This window comes from Diceros bicornis, chromosome 12, assembly GCF_020826845.1.
Source record: "Diceros bicornis minor isolate mBicDic1 chromosome 12, mDicBic1.mat.cur, whole genome shotgun sequence".
NCBI classification, from domain to species: Eukaryota; Metazoa; Chordata; class Mammalia; order Perissodactyla; family Rhinocerotidae; genus Diceros; species Diceros bicornis.
Genome location: NC_080751.1, coordinates 70,633,357 through 70,650,928, shown reverse-complemented (window position 1 = coordinate 70,650,928; position 17,572 = coordinate 70,633,357). Strand labels below are relative to the sequence as shown.

The 17,572-nt window shown below is 50.0% G+C and overlaps 1 protein-coding gene across 4 annotated transcripts in view; it reads left to right on the top strand.

Moving 5' to 3' along the window:
- ASAP2 (ArfGAP with SH3 domain, ankyrin repeat and PH domain 2) overlaps positions 1 to 17,572 on the top strand; it is a 172,403-nt gene that overhangs the window by 150,145 nt on the left and 4,686 nt on the right. The window contains exons 20-26 of one of the 4 annotated variants that reach the window (XM_058551836.1): positions 1,543 to 1,610; positions 2,992 to 3,105; positions 5,354 to 5,606; positions 8,192 to 8,326; positions 10,076 to 10,247; positions 16,690 to 16,739; positions 17,242 to 17,312. In XM_058551836.1, the coding sequence (XP_058407819.1) occupies positions 1,543 to 1,610; positions 2,992 to 3,105; positions 5,354 to 5,606; positions 8,192 to 8,326; positions 10,076 to 10,247; positions 16,690 to 16,739; positions 17,242 to 17,312 (863 nt within the window). Of the gene's footprint in view, positions 1 to 1,542; positions 1,611 to 2,991; positions 3,106 to 5,353; positions 5,607 to 8,191; positions 8,327 to 10,075; positions 10,248 to 16,689; positions 16,740 to 17,220; positions 17,313 to 17,572 lie in introns of all 4 variants that reach the window. The other 3 variants (XM_058551835.1, XM_058551838.1, XM_058551837.1) reach the window with 3 other exon arrangements.

The following is a 17,572-nucleotide window of genomic DNA, read 5'->3' as shown; positions in this document are numbered from 1 at the left end:
CCTGCCTGTTCTGTAAGGCTGCTGTGCTCTCATAGTTATCAGCAGTTTGCCTCCACCTGTCACATAGACTCTGCATCATTCGCAGGCATTTTGTGGGTTATAAGAGGCAGAGGATGGGCCCTGCAGCTGTCACTGATGCTGAGGTGAATTTGGACAGTTTGGGGCATCTTGCCCTCCTGTACATAACCCCCACCAAGGATCAGACTCAACCCCTTCCTGGCTCTGGGTTCGAAGGTTTACCGGTGGGAGACATGTTCACTGCCCCTCCTTTCATTGGCACCAAGTCTCCACCACAAGGGACCCTTGGTCTGCTTGGCCTTCAGCCCTCCCTCCCCGTGGGACCATGACGTACTGACAGCCTGTCAGGCAAAGTCTATCCTAGGGCACCTGGCTGTGACCGTGTCATGAGGGAGTGTTTTTTGTTTTTGTTTTTATTTTTACAAAAGTCTTTTTTTTTTCTTTTCTTTTCTTTCTTCCTTTTTTTTTTTTTTTTTGTGAGGAAGGTCAGCCCTGAGCTAACATCCATGCTAATCCTTCTCTTTTTGCTGAGAAAGACCGGCCCTGAGCTAACATCTATTGCCAATCCTTCTCCTTTTCTTCCCTAAAGCCCCAGTAGATAGTGGTATGTCATAGTTGCACATCCTTCTAGTTGCTGTATGTGGGACGCGGCCTCAGCATGGCCGGAGAAGCAGTGCGTCAGTGCGCGTCCAGGATCCAAACCCGGGCCGCCAGTAGTGGAGCATGCACACTTAATCGCTAAGCCACGGGGCTGGCCCCGAGAGTGTTTCTGAAGAACTGTTGAACAGAGAGCAAAGAGGGTAGAAAGAAAGCACACCTGCTGGAGAGCCAAGTTTCATTTTTAAAAATTAATAATCAGGGCCAGCCCACTGACGTAGTGGTCAAGTTCGCATGCTCTGCTTCGGCAGCCCAGGGTTCACAGGTTCGGATCCCGGGCGCAGACCTCTGCACTACTTATGAAGCCATGCTGTGGCAGGAGTCCCACATATAAAAGGGAAGATGGGCACAGATGTTAGCTCAGGGCTAATCTTCCTCACCAAAAAATAAAAAATAAAAAGTAAATAAAAATTAATAGTCAAACCTCATTGACTGAGGCTTATTTAGAAGAAAATACAACTTCAAATTTACGGACTGTTTCAAAGCAGGTGTAAAGTTTATTACAGTCGGATGCCTGGAACTAGACTAGCAGTGCTCTTGGTTAGAGAGTTATGGTGAACTTATGGTTTGGATATTCAACAACTTATGGTTTGGATATTGATTTTCATTAGTTGGCTACTTCAGTGGTTTTATTTTCATGATTAGCTCAAACCTTATCTTTTAAAATCTTGCTGACTGTAAACTGCTGCAATTCTGTATGATTATAAGACAGATTCGCCCTGATCGGGTCAAACCAACTGTGGCTTTCATTAGTTTTGTTCAGTTTCATTTAGTGCTGCTTCACTGTATCTTTTTTTAATTGTCTCTCGATATCAGACCTTTGCTTGTTTTTGCTGAAATGCCTCCTTTCCTCACCCTGCCTTTTAGCTAATGAGTCGGGAGAGACGCCACTGGACATCGCCAAGCGCCTCCGGCATGAGCACTGCGAGGAGCTGGTGAGTCTCCACCCAGCGTCCTTCCTGCCCCGCCCTCCTTGAGGAGGGTTTCCTCTAAGCGAGCCCCCCCAGTATGGGTCCTGGGCAGATCCTAGTGTCCAAATGGGGTGACTTGGAGAAGGCATGTTGGGGAGTCTTTAGACAGGAGGTGACCATCCCCATCGAAGTGGCACTTGGAACACAAGTTGGCATTTGCTGGTTGGTCTTGTTGACAGAGGCCCTGGCATTGTCTAGGATGAGTGCAGCAGAGGCCAGAGGCCACCCCAACTCTGGCTGTCCTCTGGAATCTGTGAGCTGTTAGCTCATCCCTTCACACCAGCACACCAGAGCTGGCTTTCTTATTTTGTTCCCCAACCCCAAATCACTTGAGTTGTTCTGCACCATCTCTTCCTGTCCTGTTCTGTAAGAAAAGGCAGTGTGGCCAGTGGGCAGAGCCCACCGGGGTCAGGCAGACCTGGGTTCACCGTGGTGCTCCACCACTGTGACTTGGGAAAGTCATGCCAACTTTCTCTGCTGTTTCCTTATTTGTAAAGTGGAGTCAGCTGTACCAGTTTGCAAGGTTGTTGTGAGAATTATTGTTGAGTGTAAAGCACTGGGCACTTATTCAGTGCTCAATAAATAGAGCTGTTAACAATAAATGCTGTAGAAGTGTAGGATAAGTAACAGGACTAGTCTAAGCACTTTATGTCCGTTAACTCATTTAGTCTTGATAACTACCTTATGACGTGGTTTCTGCTGTTATCCCCATTTTAGAGATGAGGAGACAGGCACAGAAGGGTTAAGTTAGCCCAAGGTCGCATGGCTACTATCTGGCGGTGGAGAAAATTAAGCCCTAATGTGCCAAGACACCCATCGTGTCTAATGAATTAACTTCTGTGCATCTAGAATGGGACTGGCTATCAGCTTTCCTTGAGAGAATTAAGAAAATAGTCATTCACATCATTTTTTTCAGGGCTTTTCTCTTGTGCTAGTCGAGAAAGGTCGGCATAACAGTTGTGGACACATTAGTTCTCCTCAGGTTGAGTTTGCCCCCAGGTGCAGTCGTCAGCACCTGCAGACTGACCATCATCCTTTATATCTCAGATATCCCTTGCCTGCATATAGCACTTTACAGTTTACAGATCACTTAATGGGAGTCACCAGGTTTGAGTTTCAAGGTCTTCTGTGAATTGGGGGTTGGGGGTGGGGGGTGCTTAACCTGAGACCCAGATATTTAAGTAGCTGGCCTCATGCTGGAGTGTGGGTGCTCTGCCTCCCCAGCCAGCATGCTCCCCTCCTCTCCGCGCCGCCCGCCTGCTGTCTCCCGGACATCTCGGTGGCTGCCCACTTCACAGGGCTGAGCACCTGAGCAGCAGCACCCCCAATCCTTTGTTCTTCTCAGCTGACCCAGGCCTTATCTGGAAGGTTTAATTCTCACGTGCATGTCGAGTATGAATGGCGATTGCTCCATGAAGACCTGGATGAAAGTGATGACGACATGGATGAGAAATTGCAGGTCTGTGCCAGGTGGTAAAACATTAAGAGTTATGATAAGCTTCATTCAGAACAGCGTGGGTCCTAGCCTGTAATTAGGGCAGAAAGCTTTTTTGTAGAGTAGGAAATATAGTTTACCTTTTGCTTCCATTGATTTCCGTAGGTGTAGGTTTTTGGTTTTACCCTTCCCGCTACTGCCTCCTGTCTCCCAGCACCTACACACGTGAATTTAAAGGATGTTGATTATGTAATCGTAGGTAGCTGCTCCCCTTTTGCTATGAAGGAAAGAGATGGGGGAGGGCCTTTGATTCTAGTGGGTTTTAGAGGAAGCTCCCCCACTATGGGTAATGTGATAAAGAGCCAGGTTCCCCCAGTTATCAGTGATCATGTTCACCTAGATGACCTTTCAGACCTTCACTGAAATCATTAAATGACCCTTAGAGTTCACTGGGTCCAGCTCTTCCCTTTATCAGATGGGGTCATTGAAGCCTTGAGAGAGAGGGGCACTTGGCCCACAGTGAAGCCAGGATTCAGAGACCAACCTAGGGCTAGAATGAGGGCTCTTGCCTTCTAGTCAAGCTCCCTTCTCATGACTCACTGTCTTGCACACTTGGGGGGACCCTGGGAGGTTGCCCTCTTCACTTGTCAGACTTACACTGTAGCTGCTGTGGGAATTAGTGGGGAATGCCATGTCAAGCTTTTTATTTTTACTATAGGAATTTAATGTCTTGATGTGTATTGAGGATGTCTAGTTAGATATTTATGCATTTATGACACCTACTAGACTGTCGTTTATGGAGCAGTTAACATCTGTATTTACTGTTTCTTAGAATAAGAAATTTCTTGGGGCCAGCCCCGTGGCGTAGTGGTTCAGTTTGGCACACTCTGCTCTGGCAGCCTGGGTTTGCGGGTTTGCCTCCTGGGCGCTGACCTACACCACTCGTCAGCCATGTTGTGGAGGCGTCCCACATGCAAAATAAAGGAAGATGGGCACGGATGTTAGCTCAGAGTGACTCTTCCTCAGCAAAAAAAAAAGAAAGAAATTTCTTTTCCGAGTTAGCTGTAAAACGGCATCAAAGTGAGAAGAGCAGACTAGTTTTATACTACCTACCTTAAAAAAGGAGAGATTTGAAGCACCCGCCCCCAGAGCAAGTGCCTCTTCATCCAGCGCACATCGCATGCCCGGCATGTGGGCATGTGGCACGGCTGGTGGCGTCTGGCACAGTCCCAGTGAAAGGCCAGCAGCGAGTGCTGTTTCCAGCAGAGAGTGGATGGCCCAGTTGGTTCATAACCGCCGTGGGCTCTGCTGGGACTTTAAATGTGTGTGAAGAGCCACCAGCCCTTGAGTTCGGCACCCCTGAGCTGGGTTTGAACCTTGTTTTAGCCAGAGCCTCAACTGGGCGGGTGGTGCTGTGAGGGGAGGAGGGGTGCGACAGCTGACAACGACACCTGCGAAGCACCTGAGTTGTGCCAGAGAAGCAAAGTTATAACAGATTTAACATTTAACAGGTGAGAAGTAGGGTCAGTGAGGTTAATTGCTCCGGATCATAGCTGTTAGAATGAAGGCTGACATTTGAAATATGAGTTAGCTCTGATTTACCCGAATCGTGATTCCAGGCATGACTTTCAGGCAGAGCAGGGGTCGGCAAACTCTTAAAGAGCCAGATGGTAAATATTTTAGGCTTGTGGGCCTAAAACATCACAGTCTTTGTAGCAACTACTCAGCTCTGCCAGGGCAACTTGACAATATGTAAATGCTTGGGCATGGCTGTGTTCCAATAAAACTTTATTTACAGAAACAGATAGTGGCCCATGGGCCGTGGTTTGCCCCTGAGTTAGTGGAATCTCAAGAGTTCCAGTTCACATGGGAAGAAAACATTGATCTCCCCTGAATTAGCCATATAGCTGTTGGGGATTGATTGCAGCTGGGTGCCCAGAGCAGCTATACTGTTCTGTAATCTAAGAGAGCGTGTTTATGAAGAGGAAATGCAGAGCTAGGTTGAGATAACTCTTGCTGCTAAAGATGAAATAGCTTATATTTTAAATCCTTCACAGAATGGAGATTGTAAATTGTAAATCATGCTTCCATTAAGAGACATGATAAGAGTGAGTTTTAAATCTTGCAGCTCTCATGTAACAGCTGAGAGCCAAAATGCACCATGCCCAAGTAGAAGTGGTATACATGAGGTTGTCACCAGTAGGTTGAACGCTGTGACTAAGCGGTCAGTGTATCTGCATTTCACACACCTCTGCCCACCACCCCTCTGCAGCCCAGTCCCAGTCGGCGAGAAGACCGGCCCGTCAGCTTCTACCAGCTGGGATCCAACCAGCTGCAGTCTAACGCAGCGTCTTTGGCCAGAGACGCCGCCAGCCTGGCCAAGGACAAGCAGAGGAGCTTCGTGCCCAGCATCTTGCAGAACGAGACGTACGGAGCCATCCTGGGCAGCAGCCCGCCCCCCGCCCAGCCTGCAGCCCCCGGCACTGCCAGCGCCCCCCCTCTCCCCCCGCGGAACATTGCCAAAGGTACTGAGCTGTTGGTAGCCCCCCCACCCCCACCCTGATGCATGAGCAGTGTGGTTTGGGGTTTTGCTTTGGGAAGTTCGTCATTGCTTTGCCCCTGACTAGAAGACATTTGGGCCAGCGTCAGGATGGTTTTTTTGTTTGGGTCTTTTGTAGTTATGTCGTTTGCTTCCTAAAGGAGCTCCATCATCCTTAAGATGCCCTGTGGTGGTAGGGTATCTTGACTTCATTCCTGTTCTGGGCAGACATGTGGTGTCTGCGTGGTTCAGGTGATGCAGGAACTCCACCAGGGTGGGCCCAAGATGGGTGGGTCAGCTCCCGATGCTGGCCCCTGAGGTGTTGTCCTGCAGACCTTCTTTCTGGTCCTTTTCTCTTGGCTTTTCTCCACTCATGACCCCTCCCTGTGCCTTCAGCCTTTCCTTTTTTCTTTCTCCCCTGCCTACACTTGCCAGCTTACGGCACCTGTGATTATTTCTTATGTTTGTGATCCCCATGAAATGAAGGATGAAAAGACGCTAATTTACGGAGCATTGCTCAGCCTAATTGTAAAAATACAAAATAGTCCCTCTGGGTCCTACCAGTGCCTTACCTGCCAAAGCTTACGACACTTAGCTCAGTCACTGTCACAACATAGCAACTTTGACTCAACGGGTGATAATTTTGTTTTTATATACATGGAAACCAAATCCCCCAAAAGTTAAGTAATTTGCCCAGCACTGAAGGCCAGCTGGTCATTACCCTCCGTGAAGGCAGGTCCAGCAAGTGGCCGGCCCAGCCCTGGGCTGGTGCTGCCAGCCATGGCCAGCCGCCTCCAGAGGGCTTCCCGTAGTGGGGAGGGACAGGAGCCTCCGCAGACGTCCAGATGCTGCGGCTGCTGTGGGCTGCTGGTGGTCACAAAAATAAGTCCCAGCTGCTCCCTGCGAGGGGAGTGTCGGTGAGGGGTGGTGGCAAGAGCCACGAGGCCTGGGCGGAGGAGGGGGTATGGCAGCAGACCACCACGCTGGGTCTGTGCTGGCAGTGTGGCTGGGTCCCCCCTCCCTGCGCTGTTCTGAGTACTCGCAGACCCCCACACACAGCGCTGCCCCGTCACTCAGGGAGCCCAGAGAAGGGCGATGGGTCACTGAATCATACCCCCCTCAGGAGCAAACCTGCCCTAGAAACCAACCTGCTCACCTCTCCCGCAGAACCCCTCACAGATGTGTGCCTGCATCCCAGACAGTGTCCGCAGCCAGGCTTGAGTGGGAGGTCCCGGCTCAAGGAAGGAAGCTGCAAGATCAGTCCCACAGCTGCCGCCTCCTCCCTCACCCTCACTGGGCTGGCCGGGTGGGTCAAGGCCGGTGAGGGCAGCGGTGGTGGTTGGGTCATTGTGGGGCCGTCTCATTGCTTTCTCCCATCCTCCTCCCATGTCCTGTGAATGGGTATTAATTTTGTAAGTCCAGATTTAGAATGATTTGGTCATCTCCACCCCATTAGTGGCTTTTACTGTGTGTCATGTGAGCAAAGAGTTGACTTTGCTCTGTTGGGTCATATGAAAGGAATGGAAAGTTCTTTATCTCTATTTCTTGCTTTCCTAAAGTCCTGGAATGAGAGGGTTTGGGGTTTTTTCTTCCCATTTCTTTTTGCGATTCCTGTGGTTGCCTCATTTCTTCCTTTGATGATGTAGATTGCACTTCATCCCTGCTGCACCCCTCCTCCCCGACAGCCTCCCTTGTTCTCCGTCTAGTCCACACTTGGTCCAGCGTGAAGTCTCCACACACAAATAAAAATGGGAGTTGTCGTCGTCATGCCCTGCACCAGGGCAGAACTCATCCCCGGCAGAAGTGCGAAGGCTCCCTCTGGGCCCTCGGGCCTGCCCTGTGCAGTGTGGCCCATTTTCATCTCCAGCCCAGCCCGCTGTGTGGGCCATGCGCAGCCTCAGGCACGAGTCACCTCTGTGCACCTAGCTGACACCCCTCAATGAAGAAGAGCTTTGTGGGGCAGAGGAAGGACTGTGGTCAAGGCAATGCCGTCTCCCTGGTGTGTCACCTGAGCCTGCTTGGTGTCATCTGTGCTGACTTCTAGACAGAAATATGTCTGCGGGAGGTGGGAGAGCCTTTCACCTGATGTCTTTGATTTGCACCCTTCTCTCCACCTGCTCTGTCTGAGGACAGGTGCCCCCCTGTGCAAGGCGGTGACCTCATGGGCCCAGGGGGAGGAGTTAATGGGTGGGAGAGAAAAGCAGACGTTCCATAGCCCGAGTGCAATGCTCAGGATGTGTCATTGTGGTTACTCCTTTCCCTCTTCAAATAGTATTTATATTTGAGAAATAAAATCAGTAAGATTGAGAAAACCAGCTGGGAATTTTCCCAGAAGCATCATTGGTTTAGTGTGTATCAGTATCTATCTTCCACAAATCAGAGACAAGAATTTTTAAAAATTGGTGTTCTATTTGTGATCTTTTAATGCTACTCTAGAAGGGTCATATTTACCAATTTAAAAGGGAGAGGATCAATAATGCAGTGTTCTGTTTCTGTTTTTGTTCTGTGCTTGTGCGTGCGTGTGTGTGTGTGCATGCCTGTGTGTGCATGTGCATGTGCGTGTGCGTGCAGTTCAGACAGCCTCCTCAGCTAACGCCCTGTGGAAGACAAACTCTGTAAGTGTGGACGGTGTAAGCAGGCAGCGATCTTCGTCAGATCCGCCAGCTGTCCACCCACCGCTGCCCCCTCTTCGCGTGACATCTACCAGTACGTTTTTTCCTTTTTCCTTTCTTGCCAGTGGGCTTGATAGATCTGGATGGCTGGGGGGTGCGTTCGGCAGGCCCGTGGGGAGAGAGCTGCGGAGCCAGCGCCCGCTGGCAGGCACTGCCGGGTGCCGGTGCTGCATGGAGAGCTGTGGCTCTTCCACAGCCCCAACCCTCCAGCCACCTCCCCAGCTGCAAACTCCTATCTGTCCCGCACCCAGCCCCCGGGGGCTCACTCACTGTCTTCCTCTGTCTTCCCAAGCATTTCAGCAACATTTCTTCCTTTCACACGTTAGCGCAGGGCTTCATTTCCTTTGGCTGTTTGGTGGTTCTCAATATTTGGACACAGTCATTTGGATTATGATCTCATGTGTGTTTTTCTTCAATGTCAACATGTGGGTGAAAGACCCAGAACCTGGGGGAGGGGGCTGGCGAAGAGGATTTTCTCCAGCGTGCAGAGCAGGAGTGTCTTTACTGGATCTGTGAGGCAAGCCCTGGACGCTGCCATCTCCCTCCTGCTTAGCGTCACCGTGGGAGGGGGGTGCTACAGCATCTCTGGGGGTGCTTGAGAGCCTTGAGAGTTTTCCCTAGGTTTTTCCCTGCCTCCCTTAACCTCGGTTAAGATCAAAGAAAACCCAGCCCCAGCTGCAGTAAGTGCCATATGTGTGTGTGCGGGTGGCAGAGCAGGAAGCTGTGTCTGGGTGGGTCTTCCTGGGGTCAGTGGTGGTGTGTGGGGGTGTCCAACTCAGACACATTCAAGTCAAACAACAAGGATCAACTGGCAGGTCCCTAGGGTCATGCAGCAGGTCCCAGACACCCACTTTTCTGCCTCTCAGTCTGGTGTCCCTGGAGCTGCAGATTTGCACGCTCAAGTTTGCCTTTTGACTTTTCCTTTAAAGCAGAAAAAGGAAACAAAGACAAAAAAGAAAAAAAAGGCAGACTCTAAACTGGATCCCTCCATGGTCAGCCAGCCCCTCACCCCCCTACCCCCAGCTGTCCTGAGGAGAGGAGCTGCTAACTCCTTAGGTGTCAGCGTCCCATCCTGAGCCAGGTTGCTGCCTCAACAAGGACAACAGGATGAGAATGCTGGACATTTAGGGAGAGCGCTGATGTCTCTCATAGAAGGGGATGGGGGTGGGAGGAGGGAGGCACGAGCTCAAGGCCCAGCTCCTGTCTTACCAGCTCCATGACCCTGTCCACAGAGGTGGAAGCCCATCACCTCTGCGAGCCTTACCCTCCTGTCTGTAAAATCTAGAGAATAACCTCTTTACCCTGCCCCCTCACAGATGTGGAGCCTTTACAGAGTTAGTTCTTCACAGGCTTTCCTCAGACTGACCTGCTCACAGCCTGATGAAATGGGTTGGGCCCGTGGGTCAGCTGAGGTAAGAGAGAATTGGCCCAAGGTCCAGCTGCCCAGGGCAGCACTAGCACCAGACCCCGGCCCCAGCCCTCAGACTCCTGCTGCCGATCGTCCCGGTCTTGGGGTGGAGAGCTCCACCAGAAAACCGTGTGGGCTTCCCCACAAGGAATTCTAGCTGAGAAAATACTTACAGGATCATAGACACATTTTAATCCTCAATTGAGGCTTGGAAGGACTGCCCGCCAATACTGTTTTCTGAAAATCTGCATGAAAGTGGGTTTTTTCCTTAGGAACTAGCGATAGAAAAAAGGAAGCCCTTATGGGAAGAGCCTCCAGTGAGAAGGTGGGAATGTGACTCCTGAAATCTGAGCCTCTGTATTTCTCTCTCCACAGATCCCCTGGCTCCCACGCCGCCCCCTCCAGTAGCAAAGACGCCCAGTGTGATAGAAGCCTTGAGCCAGCAGAGCAAGCCACCACAGCCTGGGGGCCCACTGAGCAAAGCGCAGCCTCCACCCCTGCCGCCCCAGCCGCCCAGCCGCCTCCCTCAGAAGAGGCCTGCTCCGGGGTAACTGCCTCCTCAGCTCCCCCTCAGGGCCAGGCCACATCGGCCGTTTTTGCTTCTTGCATTCAAGGTGCTTCCAAGCAGACTTGGGCCCATTACGTCAGCTGCTGAGATTTCCATGCGAGCATTTGAAATCTCCACGATGTTTCTACTACTGTAATGTTTGAGGTCAAGTGTTACATGACTGATTCATCAGATTTTGAATGTCTTAATAGTTTATCAAGAATTTTCGTAAAAATTTCATGCAAATGTATGCCTTATATCCACATAGCGAAGTTAGATTTCTGTTTAGTACGAACATTGGGATTCTGGGAGTTAAATTCCTCAAGGCACAAGGCCTCTGGGTTCTGTTTGTTGCTCACTCACAAGGTTATCTTGAATACATGGACCCTCTGCAGTGTGGGTCATGTATTTCCTACAAACCGGGACATTCTCCTACAAAAACACAGTACAACCAGCAAAATCAAGAAATTAACATGGGTACATTACGACCTTGCAATCCTCAGACGTCATTCAAGTTTCATCATTTGTCCACATGACATCCTTTAGTGCAAAGGGATCCAGTTCATGGCTCTCAGTCTGGATCCTTATAGTAGAAATGGTTCCTTTTAGTAGAAATGATATTTAGATATTTAGAAGCCAAGATCTGGGTGTTTTGTGTGCTCATTGCTATTGGAGTGTCACTGCTCTCAGGCCCTCTGAGTGGTCAGAACTAGGGATACACACACCCGTGGATACTTACATATACATCCATGCATACATACACATATAAACACATGTATCTCTATATTTCTGTCTCTGTCTATATCGAAATCCGTGAGTTCACACTATCTCCAGTTTTGATTGTTCTAGTAATAAACCATACCAAAACTTACTAACATAAGACACTACCATCTTATTATGCTCATGGACTCTGTTGGGAATTTGGATCAGCACAGTGGGGATAGCTTGTCTTTGCTGCACATTATGTGGGGCCTTAGCCAAAGAGACTCAAAGGCTGAGGATGATCTGACACAGAAAGTGACTCATCAGCTAGAGGCTAGTATCATCGGTGGCCTCTCCTTTCCACACACCTGGTGGTTGATGCTGGCTGTCAGCTGGAACCCTAGCTGGGGCTGCTGGCTAGAATACTTACACATATGCAGCCTCTCCATGTGGTGAGGGCTTCCTCACATCATAGTGGCTGGGCCCAAGAGCAAGTCCCAAGAGATAAGTGTGGCCCTGGAAACTGGCATCACTTCTGCCTTATGCTACTGGGCAAGCGGTGGCAGAGCCCAGACTCATTCGGGGGTGGCGTGGGGGCGGTGCAGTGGCATGAAGTGGTCGTCGTCTTCAGCTCTCAGTAAAGACTTTGGGGGCAACGTTTTAAAAGCACCTCAGGGTTCATTCTAATTCTTTCCCCTTCTGTACCTGTTACTCCCTTGACAGATGGTTAGAAATCTGGCTCCCACATTTACTTCCTTGATCAATTCCCTTGTGAAACAAATCTCCCGTCTCTGCCTCTACCTCCTCCTCTGTGCAGAGTCCTCCTCTCGCTACTGAGCTCTGAGACCCCACGTGGAGGTCTTCTTCACCTTGCTGGGGCTCTCACTCCCCCGCCAGGCGACCCCCAGTCCCCGGGCAGGCAGATGCTCACTCAGGCCTCCCCTCCACGGACGCCTCCTGTTGCTGCTCAGGCTCTGACTCCGCAGGATGGGTCTGTTTTCATCCGAGCCACCAGGTAATAATATGGCCTTTTGGGATATAAACTACATCCTTCAGTTCTGAGAAATTTCATTAATTTTTTTAAGGCCTTCTATTTTTTCCTGTTGTCATTTTTAATATAATTTTTACTATTCAGATGTCGGATCCCTGGGCCTTTCCTCTACATGTATGAACTTTTCTCTTTTTTATTAGGGTGAGCTACCTGCTTTGACGGCCTACTCTGAGTCTCAGTGGTTTAACATATAGAGGTTGACTTCTTGCCCACACAAAACTGCGTGTTCATGTTCTTGCTTGTACAGCAGTCCCAGGGGTGAGTCGGAGACCCAGACCCCTTCTGCTTCTGACTGCACTATCTTTACCCCCTGGGCCCAGGGTTAATTCCGAAGGGAAAGACTGGGAAGGCGGCATGCTTCTGCTCCTTTGACCAGGGCCGGTCCGGTGGTCCCACCTAGAGGCCAGGGCTGGAAGTACAGCCCCCCCTGGGCAGCTGCTCCCGTGGCAGCAGCTCTGCGCTGTGAAGGGGCCAGCTCTCTGCCGCCTCCTCATTTCCTTTTCTGTGTTGTTTGCCTGCTTGCTTGGTTTTTATTTATTTATTTTTGTGAGGAAGATCAGCCCTGAGCTAACATCCACGCCACTCCTCCTCCTTTTTCCCCCCAAAGCCCCAGTGGATAGTTGTATGTCATAGCTGCACATCCTTCTAGTTGCTGTATGTGGGACGCCGCCTCAGCATGGCCGGAGAAGCGGTGTGTCAGGGCGCACCCAGGATCCCAACCCGGGCCGCCAGTAGCGGAGTGCGCGCACTTAACCGCAAAGCCCCGCGGCCAGCCCCATCTTGCTTGCTTTTTAAATCTACTTTCTGGGAGATTTTCTCAATTTTATTTTCCAATTCTCTCATTGAGTTTTATGCTATTGTATAATTTTCAAGTTAATGTTATCCTATTTGTTTCATGGAATCATTTTCTCTCATCTCAGATTATTAGTGATGGGTTGTGGGGGGGGTGTTTTGGTTTATTTTACCCTTCACTTTTCTGCATTTGTTTCTTCCATGTTCTTTTCTCTTTGTTTTGACTTCTGTTATACTAGAGGCTTTTCGCTATAAATCTGGTGTTCCCTGCCTGTAAGTTGCTATTTCAGGTGAGGCGTTAACACTGATTGACAGGCTGTACCCTGTTGCGCAGACCTGCCACTGTGGGTGATCTCACTGGGCTGTTTTGCAGTGAATTTGGGCCTTTTTCTTGGACAACTCAGGTTCCTTAGAGAACAGTCTTCTAGTCTCTTGCCTGAAGGGAGCAGGTTTTCTGGGATTTGAATATAGAAATAGGTTAAGCTTTTACTTAGTTCCTCTGTTTTTTAAGATACTCCCAACAACCATACCTGACATCCCTGAGTCTGGATGCCCTCTATTCTACCCTCTCCAAGGATAGAAGCTTCTGGTCTTCAGTGGGGTTGGGGGAGGGCACTTGCTAGGCTATTCAGCTTTGGGGTGGGAATCCAGGATCCAGTAGCTTCTTAAGCAGACTTTGGCCAGTCTTTGTGTTTATTACCCTGCCTCATCTCCAACTCCCAGAGTTGGAGTGGGGGGCTCGAAAGCACAAATGGGGTACCTCCAGGGCTTTCCTTGCTGCCCTTAGGTTCTTCTTCAGATGAACTAGGATGGTTATGATTCATCCTTCCATTCTCAGCTTCTAAAATTTTGTTTCCTCTTCAGTTCTCTTTGGTTTAATTTTTTTTTTTAATCTTTTTCCTTGGGAGAAAATGGAAGTAAGTGTATTTCAGTCTGCTGTTTTTAGCCAGAAGACTCTAAGAACTTTTTTTTTTTTTTTTTGGTAAGGAAGATTAGCCCTGAGCTAACATCTGTTGCCACTCCTCCTCTTTTTGCTGAGGAAGACTGGCCCTAGGCTAACTTCCGTGCCCATCTTCCTCTACTTTATATGGGACGCCGCCACAGCATGGCTTGACAAGCAATGTGCGTCCGGGATCCGAACCTGTGAACCCCGGGCCACTGAAGCAGAGTGTGTGAACTTAACCACTACACCACTGGGCTGGCCCTTCTCAGAACATTTTTAATGCTGCTTTGCAAGATCTCTTTCTAAAATATAACATGTATACCCTTGCCTTCCATTCTTAAACAGCGTGTGGGAAATCTCATCAGTTCCTGAGTTATACTATAAAGGAATACGCTCTCAAGTCTCAAGTTCAGGGCTGGCCCCGTGGCTTAGCGGTTAAGTGCACGCGCTCTGCTGCTGGCGGCCCGGGTTTGGATCCCAGACGCGCACCAATGCGCTGCTTCTCTGGCCACGCTGAGGCCACGTCCCACATACAGCAGCTAGAAGGATGTGCAGCTATGACATACAACTATCTACTGGGGCTTTTGGGGGGGGCGGGATAAAATAAATAAATAAAATTAAAAAAAAAAAGTCTCAAGTTCAGACTGAATGGCCACAGGCTGCACTTATCTTAGTTCTTGTATTGGGGTCTGTGCCTTGCACCAGCTTCTTTCTTCCTTGTAAGAGATTTGCTCTTTCTGAGCTGCTGTTCTTTAAGAGACCAAATCATGGGCTCAAGTTCTAGGTGAGAACCAGTTGGCTGCCAGCCATCATCAGGGAGCTCTGAGAACATTGGGTGTTGGCTCCTATGGTGTTGGGCACATTTTTCTAGTTGTTCTGAGGCTTTGCTGCTGCCCTGGTTCTCAGAGTTCTCACCTCTAGCACAGTCTCACCTGGTTGTACCTGTTTCATGGAATCACTTTCTCTCATCTCATCTGACCGAAAGGACGTGTGGGGTGAGGACAAAGCAGGTGATGCTAGAGTAACTCCAAAACAACTTCGGATGGATGGCGTCATGTCATCACTGCCCAGTGGGTTCTGTTGTTGTTTTTTGGGTTTTTTGTGTGTGTGTGTGTGAGGAAGATCAGCCCTGAGCTAACATCCATGCCAATCTTCCTCTTTTTTTTTTGCTGAGGAAGACCGGCCCTGAGCTAACATCTATTGCCAATCCTCCTCCTTTTTTTTTTCCCTTTTTCTCTCCAAAGCCCCAGTAGATAGTTGTATGTTATAGTTGCACATCCTGCTAATTGCTGTATGTGGGACGCTGCCACAGCATGGGCTGACAAGCAGTGCATCGGTGCACGCCCAGGATCCAAACCCCGGGCCGCCAGTAGCAGATCGCGCGCACTCAACCACCAAGCCACAGGGCTGGCCTGGTTCTGTTTTTAAAGGAATTCACTGGTGTGTCCTCTTGGTAAAGGAAGCACCCAACTCCCTTACTTTTATCCTGAGTATAAATTTGGATTTTCACATTTGTTCTCCTAGAGCAGGAGTTAGCAAACTCTGCCCTGTTTTTGTGTGAGCCATGAGCTAAGAACGGTTTTTATATTTTTAAGTGGTTGCAAAAACCAAAAGAAGACTATTTCATGACACAGGAAAACTATATGGAATTCAGTGCCCATAAATAAAGTGTTCCTGGAGCACAGGCAGCCTGCTTGGTTTGCACATTATATGTGGCTGCTGTCATGCTGCGATGGCAGTGGTGAAGAGTCACGACAGAGGCCGTATCACCCAAACCCTAAAAAATTTACCATCTGGTCCTTTAAAGAAAGAGTTTGCTGAGCGGTGTCTTAAAGGATCAGGCCTTCCCTAGGAGCGTTTTGTTGTGGGGGGTAACTGAAGGCAAAGGGATCAGCAGGTCGTCGTGATGATTTCTCTCCTGACATTGATGGAAATCAGATGATGAGACTGGTCAGACTGGTGGGGCCTTCGCTTGTTACACCTTTTTAGTTCCTTGAAAATATGAGCAAAATCAGTTATGTTTTCTTCACCTTCCTTCTGAGACTGTGGCACCAAGGCCCCAGACGGGCTTCATCCAGGGCAGCAAAGGAAGCGTTCCAATGGGAGTGAGCCTGCAGTGGGAAGGATTTCGGCCCTTGCTTCTCCCTCAGTCCTCCTCTGCCCTCCAGCCCCTTCCTGGCATGTGTCAAGCCCCGGGTGTGTGCCTGGCTCCATTCCACAGGGAACTTGAGATAGAACTCCTCTGTCACATTCTGTCACTTGTCCTTATTTTGATAGTTGCCAGAACTGGTGTCCCACCTTTTACTGGTGAAAATGCTGGCTCAGAAACCCGTATCCAGGCCTGCCAGATGGCAAGTCTGAGTTTGTAGACCCGTCTGCTGGCCCTGAAAACTGCCTCTCTTACCTGTGTGCTTCTACCTGTGGCCTTGGGATGTGCTGGGCCTGGAGGCTCACGGATGGGTCCTGAGCCATAGTCAGCCACGTGGGTTACAGGCAGCAGGGACCACAGAGGCGTGGATGACGCTGACCGATGGTGCCTGGACAGGTCCTGGCACAGCCGCCATGGCCCTTCAGGGACTGATTCAGCGCCACCCTTACACATGAAGAGACCAAGGCCTACACAGGGAAGGGCCTGAACAAACTGCAGGTAGAGCCGGCTCGTGCCACTTCCAGCCGCAGACCTGGGTGGTTGCCTGCAGGCCCACGCACACAGGAGTGCTTTGGGAACAGCCCTGGTTTTAGGATCAGGAGCCTTGGATCTAGCACTGTCTTCTGGGCCTCTCATTCTTCCTTTTTCCAAAAAAAGTAGTAGTTGAACGACAGCTGATACAATCAGCTCAGCTGTTTTTAACTTGAACACAGGTGGTTCCCTTACCAAGGGCGGTGATGTGGGGGCAGGTGACGTGCCTTTCGGGCCTCAGGTGTCCATAAATCGGTTTTCTCTTTTTTTGTAGGGCTGACAAGTCGACCCCACTGATCAACAAAGGCCAGCCGAGAGGACCTGGTAATTATTTCATTTGGAACTGGGATTTGTTTCTGCTTGGTCTGTGAGGGCAAAGTGGAGGACGTTTCCAGCCGTGGTCAACTCTGTATCAGGGCCCAGCTGTCCCCTACTTGGCAGCCCCCCTACCCTCCACAGAGTCTCTGATGCTCCTGCTCCTGGGGATGCTCTGTACTGTGCTCTGAATTCCTGTCTCCTTCTGCTGATGGGGGCAAGGCGGGGAGGCCCCTGGTGGGGGCCCAGAAGTCTGTGGAGGAGGTGGTGACATCTGTCTCACTTGGTGACACTTGCACTCCTTGTACAGTCTAAAAGGTTGCATGGAAGTCACAAGGTTCTTTGGCGTTTAGGGTACTTTTCCCTCAACAGATCAGAAAATATCAGGAAACTTGCCTTTCAGACATGACACTGTGGCTTTTATATTGTTTATATTTCATGGTTATGACTGAGGGGGCATTTTGTGAGTTGATTGATTTTGGCCCTAAAGCAGTGGATGTTTCTGGAACAGAAGCTCTGGGTCCTCTGTCCAACGCCATGGCCTTGCAGCCCCCAGCGCCCATGCCCAGGAAGTCACAAACAGTAAGTGGACGAGCCCCTCATTTTCTGCCTCTTCACTCTGGCCAGGAGTGTGCGGGTTACTCTCCAAGGGCTCAGAGGAAACACCCCCTTCCCCTGGTTGGTGGGTGGAGGAGTCTTCCTGGATACCTCGTTGTTTGGATCTGGGCAGGATGCAACCCCAGAGATCACTAGCGGTGGGCTCGGCCTCTCACCACGTGTGTGACAGACCCCCACATGCATACCGGGCACTGGGCTGCCTTCTTCCCAGCTCTCTTCACTCG